The 12,973-nt window shown below is 32.7% G+C and overlaps 3 protein-coding genes across 3 annotated transcripts; 1 reads left to right on the top strand and 2 right to left on the bottom strand.

Moving 5' to 3' along the window:
• Positions 1-3,686: 3,686 nt before the first annotated feature.
• Positions 3,687-6,119, top strand: LOC100777776 (NAC domain-containing protein 2). The gene is made up of 3 exons (XM_003539361.5): positions 3,687-3,967; positions 4,074-4,360; positions 5,124-6,119. Exons 1-3 carry the CDS (start codon positions 3,793-3,795, stop codon positions 5,709-5,711), a joined length of 1,050 nt encoding a protein of 349 aa, XP_003539409.1. The 5' UTR covers positions 3,687-3,792; the 3' UTR covers positions 5,712-6,119.
• A 224-nt stretch (positions 6,120-6,343) lies between these two features.
• On the bottom strand, positions 6,344-9,986 carry LOC100777251 (syntaxin-71). The gene is made up of 9 exons (XM_006592620.3): positions 9,563-9,986; positions 9,335-9,460; positions 8,150-8,312; positions 7,975-8,060; positions 7,775-7,843; positions 7,622-7,666; positions 7,471-7,533; positions 7,308-7,384; positions 6,344-6,560 (listed from the first exon to the last, which is right to left on the bottom strand). Exons 1-9 carry the CDS (start codon positions 9,716-9,718, stop codon positions 6,548-6,550), a joined length of 798 nt encoding a protein of 265 aa, XP_006592683.1. The 5' UTR covers positions 9,719-9,986; the 3' UTR covers positions 6,344-6,547.
• A 1,023-nt stretch (positions 9,987-11,009) lies between these two features.
• Positions 11,010-11,728, bottom strand: LOC100814692 (protein transport protein Sec61 subunit beta). Its single transcript, XM_003540122.5, has one exon. It carries the CDS (start codon positions 11,611-11,613, stop codon positions 11,296-11,298), a length of 318 nt encoding a protein of 105 aa, XP_003540170.1. The 5' UTR covers positions 11,614-11,728; the 3' UTR covers positions 11,010-11,295.
• Positions 11,729-12,973: the final 1,245 nt, after the last annotated feature.

Raw genomic sequence — 12,973 nt, 5'->3', positions numbered from 1 at the left:
TATTTAAATATGATATAATATTATTATATATTTCTTATTTTCATTTCTTACGGGAGTTTCCATTTGATACTTTATATACATATGGAATATGAGATGGCCTTTTTTACAAGAGAGTGACAAAAATAAACATAAAATATTAGATCTTATCTAAGATTAATAAAACACAAAAGTCATAAGTCATCTAATATGAATTTTTTAAATAGTCACGTGACAAAATATTAATTATCTAATATGATTCAAATTTATTTTTTTTACTATTGTTAAAAATGATCCTCTCAAAAGTTGAGTTAGCATAATAATAATCAACTTTTCCCTTTAGTATATCTTTGATTTTCTGATATATCTATTAGTTATGCAACAGCCATCTAATCTACTCAATAAAAAGAATGTTATCGTGGGACTTCTTCTTTTTTTTTAATTGAAATGTGTTTTTTTTTCTTATGATAGGAGTTACCACCCCGATATGTTTCATCACTCACCGACATTAAATTTAATGAAATCGTGACATGAGATCTTATCATTAAACATATAATTTAGTGTGAGGTTTATTGATGTTAAATTAAGTGAAAATGAGACACATGATCTAATCATTAAATTGCTATTAATGAAATATATTAAGGTAACACCTAAAAAAAGAAACACAAGATGTCATTTGGTATGACACCTTTTATATCTTATGTGACAAAAATCATCCATAATAAAAGTAAATAATTTTGTAAAATATTCAGTTTGATAATTAATTTTATGAAATAACTGATTTTGATAATAAAAAAAAAGTCTTACCATGGTAATACCAAAACCAAGATATGTGACATTGTTGAGGTTGATAACACTCACAATCACATAACAGAGGAAAAAGAATCACAAATTAGTAAATATCTGTAACTAATTAATTGATAATTTATAATTTCAAGAACCTTTATTGTTTAGTAAATATCCTTAATTAATTTGACCGATTCTTATTGTTTTAGGAACTAAATTGGCAATTTCCTCATTACTACTATTACTTAAGTAAAACTATAACAGATGAGATATGGTTAAATTTGCTTCTCTTTCTTTTTAACTTGTCGCTTATTTAACTACAAATCATATAGTTATAGTTTGGTTGTTTTTGAATAGAGAAAAACTGAGATCAAATTTTCAAATTAAAATTTTGTGAGTCTTATATCTTTATTATACACTACTTTAATTCAAATATTTTTTTTATCAATTATCTTATCTTCTTTTTCATTACACACAACCAAACCATAACTTAAGGATTTTACAGACATGTTTAAGTTATATAATATTTTTAAAATCGTTTTTGTGTTTTATAAATCAATTAGCTCACAAGCATAATGCTTATGCCATTAGAGTAGATACTTTTTATTATTTAAATTAAGCTTATCAAACATCATGTGAAGTTGGACGACCTCACTGCACAGTAAAATGCTTGGCTACTAGTTAAATAACTTAGAGATGGACGCATGAAAACACCCTCCTAGGATTCGAGGTCTTAATGGGCAAAAGATGACAAACAAAATCGATTGGAACTAAGTTTTTTCTGTCAACGTGAACCTGTGTTTTGATTATTTACGACTTATGCCAGGTAAGTTCCAAATCAAAAGCTGCTTTCGCTGGTCACGACCAAATTGACAACCTGGGTTTCATCGGTTTGTTTGCGACCAAAATGATAGTTCAAATTATGTTTGAATTAAGGTGATCTTTTCCTCTGTTGCTTTTGATTAACACTATTTTTATTAGTAAGATGCCGGTTACGACATTTTTCATTCTTTGCTACCATTTGAATAATGAAAAATAATTTAAAAAACTCATGTATTCATGTAAGGCGTGGTGTAGTCCCCACGTAACTTGGTTTATAAGTAGTTCACTGTTTGGAAACTCTACAGTGTTATTTCATCCGGAAAGGAGGGAAAAGAGGACAAGAAATGAGGACAAAGCTAATATTCAAATGAGGAAGTTTCAAGGCATTAGAACACTTATCATTTCAAGAACCAGAAGAAGCTTTATTATGTCTTTGTAATAAGACAACTCGAGAAGTTCTACGGGGACAGAAGCTTAGCGCAGAAACCTATGCCATCAGACTCACTAAGCTCTCAAGAGCATCTTTAATTCTTGTGAGACTATACTGTTAAATAGGAAAAAAAAAATGGATAAAGGCTAATTAGTATTGGAAAAGATCTTCTTGATAAATTAAAAATGATTTTTTTCTCTTATAATTATTATATTTAATATTATTAGTGAATCATAATTTTCAATAAATACTTTGTATTTATTGATTCTTTAATCACATTGACAAGTCTAGAAAAGAATTAAAATTACTTTAAAAAATATAATGTCTAATGTATTAAAATATTAAATATTTTAATTTTCAACAAGTATCATAATGATATTCATAATAGTTTTTTAAGAAAAATTAGTAATTTCCATTTGTTATTTTAGGAATAATTACCCGAAACTATTATGAAATTAATGGTAATTAGATCTAAATTTTAATATTATAACTTGTGTATTGTATATTATAAATATTTATTTTTGAATAACAAAATATTTTAATATATAAATTATATTATAATTAAAATTTATATTATTGTTTACAGAAATTTTGTTTTAGATCTATAATGAATACTTTAAATTTTAATATAAAATTATTTTTAATTATTGATATTTTTTAAATCATTGAAATTCAGTTTAGAATAAAAATAAAAGAAATATAATTTGAGATATTTAAGAGAATTTTTTCTTCTTAATTACAAGAATAATGTGTGTAATACATCTGGAAAGGAGAACAGAAAATATTGAAAGCATATAATTATTTTTTTTTAAAAAAGAATGAGTTTTACTCTCCTAATAAAATAGTAGTATTGAATTTGATTGCCATGGTATATATTTTTAGGGAGGATCAAGAATTTTAAATGTGATTAATTTCTGTTCAAAGGATTGAAATTGAAACTTGTGAAAATATTTTGGAATCTTACCAATAAAAACCAAAGACCCAAATTATGGTAATTAAAAAATTATGATAAAAGAGAAAAAAATAATTTCAAAGACTTGTTTAGTCAAAGGAAAACTGAAAAGATGGGAAAAATAAAGGAATCCAAATTTAACTACTACGTAGTTGATTTGCCAAAAAAAAAAAAACCATCCGAAAACTACTGATTTTGAAAGACCCTATTGGATGATTATTAGGTATGAATGATTAATAGAGAATTAGAGAGTCGGTGTCAGAGGCTATATAAATTGCTGGTCTGCATTGTGTAATCCAATCAAACAAGTAACTTATCTTCACCTGTGAATCTGCTTCATTTTGGATACATTTTTCTTTTTTGCACAAGAGTACTACTATCTACAATACCATTGCGAAAGTGACACTAACTTATTATGTCACAATATCAATTTTAAATCTCAATTTTAATTTTCTGCAAAGCTCAATTTATAGCAGAACTACTATGCATTGTGCTGATGAGGTGTTAAGCAGATAATATATTACCTCTCTCATGCGCAAGTTGCTATCTAGTACGTAGGTGAAGGTCAATTTCATTGAGTAAAGCCAAATTGATGGGTTTCTCTGTCTTCTTCTCTCAAACTTTACATGCAACTAATTGGTTCCTGTGTCTAATATCTTCTCCACAATGTTAGCAATATCTGCATGGGACTAGAGAAATATTATATATATAATGCGGATAAGTAGATGACACTTTACTCTCTTATTTCAAGGGAGCCAAATTGGTATTATCGCACTTATTGATTCCCTTGGTCTCTCCTTTTGTCAAGAACAAAGTATTTTCTTTGATGGAGGGAGATCAACATGGCTCTAATTACTCTTTTCCACCTGGCTTTAGATTCCACCCTTCCGATGAAGAACTCATAGTTCATTACTTGGAAAACAAAGTCAGTTCACGTCCACTTCCAGCTTGCATTATTGCTGAAATTGATCTCTATAAGTATAACCCGTGGGAGCTACCGAGTTTGTCCTTTGCCATGCACTCGTTGTGTTTACTAAGTCTTGTTTGAGTTTATACAGTTGAGAAAAATGAATCTTTTTTTATGTTGTTGTTGTTGTGAATGTGCAGATAAGTCCTTGTTTGGAGAGGAAGAATGGTATTTCTTTAGCCCGAGAGACAGGAAGTACCCGAATGGATTGAGGCCAAACAGGGCTGCAGCCTCAGGATACTGGAAGGCAACTGGAACTGACAAGCCAATTCTTTCTTCTTGCGGATCGAGGCGCATAGGTGTGAAGAAAGCTCTGGTGTTTTATTCAGGTCGACCTCCTAAGGGTGCTAAGACAGATTGGATCATGAATGAGTATAGGTTGGTTGACACAACCATCAAATCCTCAAGGCTAAAAGGCTCCATGAGAGTAAGTGTTCTTGTAAATAAACATTATGGTTCCTTGGGGGAGAAAATAACTAGTTTAACATAACAGGATATTTATAGTCATTCCGTTTTGTTTCATAGTTCTTAAGAGCAGCTTTAAACCACCTCATCAAATACATGATTACTAGGAACTTAAAATCTATTGAATAAAGAAATGCAGCATATAACAGTTTAAATAAAACAAATATCTGCACAAATTTTTCCACCGAGTTCAATACTTGATGGTCCTGCTAAGGGTCGGATTGGTGCCCCTATTAAAAGGGAGAAAAAAGAATTCATGATTAAAAATCTCACTCCCAATTTTAATGATATATCAAACTTAAACAGTTTTTTTAAAATAAAAAATTTTAACATAAAAAATTAACTTCAACTTCATGGATAGAATTTTGGTATTTCTCCCTTCACCATTCTACTAAAAACTCATGACAAAGCCAATTGAACAGCGTAGTAAAGTATAATATAGATTCCATTGATGAACAGCATGGACCGGGCAACTTCTCTAAGGTATGAATTTAGAATTCAGTTTTGTTCACGTAAATTAGATTTATGGTTACTAAAATTCTATATATTAATGTGAGACACACCAATCATTTTATACCAAGAAAAGATAATATAGGATTTTGTTTGTACTAGGCAACGTGCTACGTCTATTCACACTATTTTCATATGTGCTTCTGAATATGTGATCCCCTAGTTCATAATACATGAACTCGATGCAATAATAAGGATACCTCTTGCTGTCACAGTTGGATGACTGGGTACTATGCCGGGTTCGATATAAAGGCTACTCTCAGAAGAATTCATGTGAAAATCAAGAGAGTCCTAGTGAACTAAACTTGTCAGCAAAACTACTGAGGAGTGAAGAAAACCCAACAAAAATGAACTGTCGGGCTGACATGATCCCTGATTATCAATATAAAGACTATCAAATCATAGCCTCTATTCTTGTTGGTGGACCTATTCCTCCCATTGAAAGCATGCCAAATCTGAGCTTTAAGGGTTGCAAAGGCAACAATGTAGTTTCAGATTATGAAGATGGTTTCACTAAAGGGAATTCTCAAACGACAATTCCTTCATTGGAAAGTTACTTCAACCCACTGACAAGAAAATCCAATGAAGATGAACAGTATGGAAATCTCATTTCTTTCAACAGGAAGTTCAACACTGATAACAGAATGGACGGATCTACTAGCAAAGTGTTGAACAGTAGAGAATTGAATTGCTACAACCAAAACCATTCTCAAGATGACATTTTCAATGGGAACCCACCAGATCCTACCATCAATTTTCAAGAGCTAAACGAATTAGACTTTTCAGGAAGGTACCATCAGTGATGAAGGTATTTATTATAAGACAGTCAACGTCCCTTTACTTCACAGGTAGATTTTCATGGATTATACAACTTAAGACGTAGGAGAAACCTGAAGGATAATGGGCCCTATTCCGGCGAATTATTGCTGTATTTCTTTATGCATAGTCAACATGGGGCAATAGCTACATATAGAAGTTTCCATGCATTCATGAAATTCCTTGTAAACAATGCCCCGGCCAACTAGCTTCTTGAGCGTGCCCTGTGTCAGTTCAACTAGAACTTTATCCTACCTAGTAATTATAACGTGTAGATACAATTTGTATTCTGTATTTCTGCAACTTACAGGAGTTACGTGTTATTTGAAAGTCATATTGAAGTACTAAGCCAAACACTTCAGCGATGAATCAGCATAAATCATCATGAACTTCAAGTAAATGCATATATATGTGGACATCAAAACTTTTACGTTGCACTTTGCACCGTGTGTTTCAGCCATTGTTTTAACATTAACGGTAGATTGAGCTAATACTTAATAATGAAAAGTTGTTTTTGAGAGGTTATGGGAGAATGGAGTTAAAAGACAGACGTGCCCCAAACATCAATCTTCTAACTAGTATACAGAGACTTTCAGTCAAAGAGAAATAGTAGGCAAGATTTATAGAAAAGACATATCAAAGTGGCCATTAATACATCAAAGGATTACAAAGCACATTGGTATAATATATGTTGCCATTATCCAGCAGCTGAACCATGATGTAATATTGGAAAATTACACTGAAAGCCCTCAGATAGCGCAAGGATGTAATACCATATTACAAACGGACACCAGTACATCAAGGGAAAGAATTCAATATCAAGTCACCTCAGAGCACTGAAATAAAGAGAAGATGTTGTGTTAACCAGGAGAAGAAAGAAAGAGGGCAGAATTAGCATAAAATAAATAAATATCAACACTCATGGCATGTTTTGTTATGATGAATAAAATAGTAGCTGATATTTAATGTATCAGAGATGTCATCTTCACAACCAATGAATACCAATCATACAATTAAAGCAGAAAAAGACCATGCTTGCAGACACAAGTAATATGGCTTATTCCTGTTAATTGGCTTTAAAACAACTAAATAAAGTACATCCAATGTCCCACCATCATAATAACATGATCAATTATACGCATGTAACAGAATTTATCATACAACTCAGCAAATTGAAGTAGCAAAGGCTTTCCTATATAATAGTGCAAAGCACATGATGATAATGAGACTAGTATTACTGCTGCAATCAATGTCAAAGCACTTCACAATTCATTCAAATATAGGGTGCCACGAAACACAAAGGGCACAAAAACGGGTATCTAGGCCAGTACATGTTACAAAATCTAGATAGATGACCTCACTTAGTAGTGTGCCAAAAAGCAGTCACGATAAGTAGTCTTGTAAAGTACACAAATGAGCAGTGGTATTTCATGTAAGAAATCAAGCAGCTGTTTGCAGAGTTCAATAGTAAAAGCAAATTAATAACAGAGAAAGTAAATTTTGGACAACATAAGCAAATGTTTTTGTCACCGACAATGTTTCAATTAGAAGGCTCGGAATTAGGGATATGACAATGAACTTACTTGTATAAATACAAAACGATTCCAAGAAGAACACAGAGCAGAACGATGTCGATGCAGAAATTTCGACTAGACCTTATCTGTAGAGGAAACAAAAATTGAAATTCAATGTAAACTTGCAAATTTCCGCAGAAAGGAGGACAGTGCAATTAATCACGTCAATTACCTCGGTGAGAGTTTTCTTCAGCCTTACGTTAGTGTTTCTCACATCAGCTGCTGCCCTATCCACCTGTATAATCAGGTCACGCATGGTATTATTTTGTGAAAACTATCTATCTGAACATAGAAAAGCAAGACTGAATAAATAACTATTTTACCTTTCTGTCAATTTCATCCATTAAAGGAACTTGCCGATCAATTTCCTGAGCATAGTTGGGGGGAAGGGAAATATGAGAAAATGATTATTCTCTTGAAATCCAACATGTTTCAACAAAACTCCTAAACCGAGCTAGATGCACAACACAACAAACCTCATTCATATCCTGTGCCAGATCCTTCAAGGTTTCCAGTCCCTCTGATATGATATCAAGTCCTTCATCCTGTACAAATAAAAATTTAAATCATCTTAAGACTGTAGATCAGCCAGTGGCAAAATACCATAAAATGATTATAAACCTAATTTAGAAATTAACAGACAAGGTAATTGAAATACTCAAGAAATCTTGCTTACCTGTTTCGTCCTGCGCATCTCATACTCTTGTCGGAACTGACTGGATTCTTCACTTTGCTGGAAATAATCACTGTCAAGATGCCCCTCTGAGGTTGGGAACGAAAGAGACAATCAGTATTGAAACTTAATTCAAATGCTGCTATTAAATGCATTTAGTATAAGCAACGCCGATGACCTGATGAATCAAACTTGATATGCGGCTGAGATGAGGTAGCAGTCCATCCTGCAGTTTGAACAGCAGCACCAGAAATACCATCTGGTATTGCTTGGATTCTCTCTGGCAATGCCAGAACAAGATCCTGACGTATGGCCATATCCTCTTTTGTGAGACCTTTAACCTGTTATTGATAGTATTAGATTTTGAAACGCAACCAAAACCTTTCTTCCATTATTGCTAATCGAAGATAGCATAGACCCCAAGAAACAAAGCAAACTGAAGCATACTAAAACCTTCCCTCTTTTGAAAATATATTTAAATAGCATTGGTTTTTATTTAAATATACTAAAGCATAGCCTTGTTTGTTTTTATTTTTATCCATTGATTTCTTGCTGAAACATACACCAGTAGAAGGTGGGCCATTGGGCACATTTGAAAGGTTTCTGAAACACAATATCTAGTTTTAGCCAACCCTCTACAAGTGACAAAGGGACTCTAGTGAAAACAAACCATCAAAAGAATGGAACATGTTTTTAAAGCAGGTTAAATGAAATGAAACCAGCAGACAAATTATTCAAGTCCATGATCACAGTCATCTCTTGTGTGAAAAGTCATTCCTTCTAATGACATAAAAAACATAAAAATTCATTATGGTTTAAACAATGATCACTTAGAATTGGTTTTCTTTCTGTTGTACATGCCTCGTATTTTATGGGCAAGACAAAGTAAGAGTGCAGTATAAGGGTACCTGTTGTTGGGTTAGGAAGTGGGTTGGGTATGGGGGCAAAGCCTCCGCACACATTAAAATAATATACGCGGTTTAAGATAATGTAGGGGTATATTACAATATAATTCATTGTTTATAAAAAAGAAAAAGAGATAGTCATTCCGAGGACACATTTGTCGAACTTCCTTAAATCTCTTGTTCTAGTGTAAGAACTCTCTTGATAGAACAATGATATGTGGACATTCCATTATTATAAAGTCAATGTGTCACTCATCATATTCCTTATTATATTTAAACGTCTCTTTTTTCTCTCAAGATGTGCAGTGTTCATGCATTTTTTTTTTTTTGTATAGGAAGACAATCAGTGATTGTCTTAGTGTACGCGAAAGAAAGATTAATAAAGGTGTTCTTAATAGGATGAAAAAGTGAAGAAACAGAGCAGTGAAACGTTAGAGTTGTGAAACAAAAAGGTTCACCTTCTTATGGACCAATTTGCGGAGTTTAGGAAGCTCGTCCATGAGTCTACCTTTGGTTCGACGAACCTCCGCATTCAAAGCCGCAGCAGATGCCCTGTTCTTCTCCGTGGAAGCAACCTCGGATTTCTGCATTGAAGTAAACAACAACACATCAACGTCATTTTCAACAACAAAAGCAATGGAGACAGAGCAAAATTAATGAATTAATTAAGGAGAAGAGAATGGAACATTGAGAGCGGATTGTATGCTGGATTCGACAGCAGCGTAGAGGCGAGCGAAGAGGTCGTCGCCATAGGCGTTGAGCTCGCGCTGCTTATCGATGTCGTATTTGTCATATTTTTGACATATGTCATCCACGCGGAAGAGAATGTCGATGACGGACATTGCTGTTAAGGTTTCTCCTCAGGTTGTTGTTTTGAGAGGGAAACGCTGAGAAATAAGGAGTGGTGAATGGTGATAGACAGAACAGATCGAAGTGAGTGCGGCGAGAGAAAGTTAAGGTGGGTTGGGTTCTTGTGTGTGGTTGTGTTTGTGGCACAGTTGGTTACTCTGCACTGTTCCATCTCAAACACAAATGAGGCGTTCAGCGCATTAAACGCTACGCGAACCTATTTCCAGATAATAGCGTGGCAATGCCAATGCATATCTATTCACTTCCTTTCTCGCCGTAGGGGTGAAGGTGACAACTTTGCCTTTCCTTTCTTTCTTTCAAAACTTCACTTCCTTTCTGTTTCAAATATATTATAACTAACCAATGCCTCCAATCCTAGTATTTGGTATGATTACCTTTAATTTTACCTCATTTTCAATAAGTCTATGTTAATAATATACTTTTACTATTAAATAAAATTTGTGTAATTCCCCCCCAAAAATTATGTAAATCTCATAAAATAATAAATAAAAAAGTAAATTCATATTTTATTTGTATAAATTTCACCTAATAATATAATATATTTTAAAAATGGTGTAACATTTTTCAAATTGGACGGGTTGAAAAGTAAGTTTCAAAGTCACGAACATATTGCCAACAGAGAATTGGATCCAGTGGAAGAGGTTAGTTCCTCATATTGTGTTGAATCAAAGTTCAATTTTTTGTTAGAAAAAGTTTCACATTTAGTAATCAATTGTAAATCAAACAAAATTATCTCCAAAAAGAAAGACACGTGGAAAAAAAAGTCACAAACATATTAACTTTTAGTCACTTTCTTCTTTTCGTTAGTTGTTTCATAAAAATATAGTATTTCAATTATTTATGATATTTAAAAGGGTTTAATATCATTTTTTGTCCTTAAATTTTTTTTCAAAATTTCATTTTTAATCTTTAATCTAAATTTTGACTGATTAATGTTCTCGTTTTTTTTCATTAACATTTTTTATCTTGCAGTTTGATTTTGCCGTCAAATTCTTACATGTGCAGACAACATGCATTCTATCTAACATCAAGCATTATTCAGGCACATCCTAGAGTGATGGTAGAAAACTTCTACATCAATCTGGAGTTGTTTTAATTAAAATCGCTCCTTTGATTCAGTTTAATTAAGGCAAGATTAGGTTTCATTACAATGTTTTTTATGTGATATGCTCTGAAATCATTTCTGCAGACTAAAATCTCAACTTGTTTTCCGAACATACACCATGAAGGAAAAATAAAATAAAAATCGAAAGAAGATTAGCATTGATAAACTTTGATCAAATATAACTTGTCCAAAGGAAACCATCAAATTCCTTTGAGAAAAAGGAAGAATGGCAAACCTAACTCATTAAGATACATGATTAAGCAAAACAACAGATCCACGTTTAAGGCCAAAGCAAAAACAAAAGCGACTTTCCATTAACCACAGTAAGAAGATAGTCAACGATTTGATTTCACAACTACAAAATAGCAAGTGTTAACTAAATTACGGAATTAAAAACAGAAAACAAAGCGATCGGGTACGGATCGGAACTACATCTCCAAAAGATCAAACGGCGCCACCAGATTTGGAGCGGTAGAGTTTGCCGAACACGTGGAGCGCGGTGACGAAGCCGATGAAGCAGAGGCTCATCACGAGCACCACCGTCGGCGAAATCTTCAGCCCCGGGGCGTCGTCCGTGTAGAACCTCAGCATGTTGCTGCTGCCGCCTCCAACGCCGGTGCTGGCGGAGCTGTTTCCGCCGCCAAGACGGCGGCGGCGCATGCCGGCGGTGGCGGCGGCGGAACCGCGGGGAGCCATGCCTGCTGGTCCTGGTCGCGTGGCTGTTGAAGTGGAGGACTGAGACTGGGAAGAACCTCTGGCCATGACACAAAGATGAAGAAAGAAGGAAACTGAGGAATTGGGAGAGATACAAGGCGAAAAACAAAATTGGCGTAGGGCAGAAAGAACGAGGGTTACAAAAATTAGAATGAAGTCATCAAAATTGGTATTTATTCGGGGTTAAAATAATTAAAATATCACAACCAATTCGTCTAAGAGTCATATAGTACATTTTAATAAGATAAGAAAAAATATTGTGTTAAATAAACTATTGTAAAAAAAATTATCCATTTTAATATTTTTTATACTATTTTTAGTCCTTAAAATAAAAATATTTAAATTCATATTTTAGTTCCTATAAATTTTTTACCTTTCAATTTTAATCCTTATAAAATTCTTATTTTCAATTTTAATCACTAAAAAAAAAAACATTTAATTCTAGTTTTTATAGTCCTTAAAGATTTGTCTTTAGTCAATATTAGAATATTTAATCTCTTCGTTATTTGCTTTCATCTCATCAATATGATCACAAAATGATCACACAATATTGTTCAAATCATTATTAAGAAATAATAAAAGAAGATAAAAGTAGAACTAAGAGATCTAGACATTAGTTAGCTTAACTCACTTGGATTAACTTGAAATACCTTAAGCACACCTAACCTATTATTCATATAAATCAAAAGCTCACTTAGCCCTAAATTTTAGAATATTAAATACTATTTTTATTAGGAATACTCATTGATCAATTATAGTTAGATTTTGGCCAAAAAAATCTAAAGTGAGAAACTAATTACACTTATTTTAAGTTCATTTTTTTTTTACCAAGTAGTCTTTCAGTTTGGGTAGATTACTAGTTAGGTGAGTTTTAAGTATTTCAAGTGAGTTGTGGATATTTGGACCATGTGGTTTCACTTATACATTTGTCATTAATCCTTAATAAAGGTCAAACACATCTTATATTTTGGGGTCTAAGTCCAATCATAATGGATTGATGAGTAATTCTAATAAAATATACTAGTATTTATCCCAAATTTATTAGGAAAAATGCAAGTTCAAGTTATTTTGAGTCAATAAATTAAAGGACTTAAATTATAATTAAAAAAAATTAAGACTAAAAAATATAAAGACTAAAATCAAAAGGTAAAAATTTTATAGAGACTAAAATTTAAATTTAAATTTTTTTAAGAGTTAAAAATGCAAAGAAAATATTGTATCACGTAACACCACAATAAGTGACATACCCACAAGATTACCATGTGTCACCTTCAAGTAATGTCACATGATACCTCCATGTAATAACACTTGGCATAACATGAGGTTGTCATATGGTATATTCAAGCAGGGTCACATAACATCCATGGCACATGACTTGCATGTATCATGTTGAAGTGAATTTATGTTG

Source organism: Glycine max, chromosome 12 (assembly GCF_000004515.6).
Source record: "Glycine max cultivar Williams 82 chromosome 12, Glycine_max_v4.0, whole genome shotgun sequence".
Taxonomy (NCBI): Eukaryota; Viridiplantae; Streptophyta; class Magnoliopsida; order Fabales; family Fabaceae; genus Glycine; species Glycine max.
The sequence above is the reverse complement of the archived record's forward strand: the minus strand, read 5'-3'. Positions and strand labels throughout refer to the sequence as shown.

Excerpts from the sequence above, each read along its gene's own strand:
- LOC100814692 (XM_003540122.5), bottom strand. The coding sequence starts at position 11,613 with ATGGCCAGAGGTTCTTCCCAGTCTCAGTCCTCCACTTCAACAGCCACG.
- LOC100777251 (XM_006592620.3), bottom strand. The coding sequence starts at position 9,718 with ATGTCCGTCATCGACATTCTCTTCCGCGTGGATGACATATGTCAAAAA. Across the intron at positions 8,061-8,149 it reads TATCAAGTTTGATTCATCAG|AGGGGCATCTTGACAGTGAT; the intron begins GTCATCGGCGTT and ends TCCCAACCTCAG. Across the intron at positions 7,385-7,470 it reads TGAAGAAAACTCTCACCGAG|ATAAGGTCTAGTCGAAATTT; the intron begins GTAATTGACGTG and ends TTTCCTCTACAG.
- LOC100777776 (XM_003539361.5), top strand. The coding sequence starts at position 3,793 with ATGGAGGGAGATCAACATGGCTCTAATTACTCTTTTCCACCTGGCTTT. Across the intron at positions 3,968-4,073 it reads TAACCCGTGGGAGCTACCGA|ATAAGTCCTTGTTTGGAGAG; the intron begins GTTTGTCCTTTG and ends GTGAATGTGCAG. Across the intron at positions 4,361-5,123 it reads GGCTAAAAGGCTCCATGAGA|TTGGATGACTGGGTACTATG; the intron begins GTAAGTGTTCTT and ends TTGCTGTCACAG.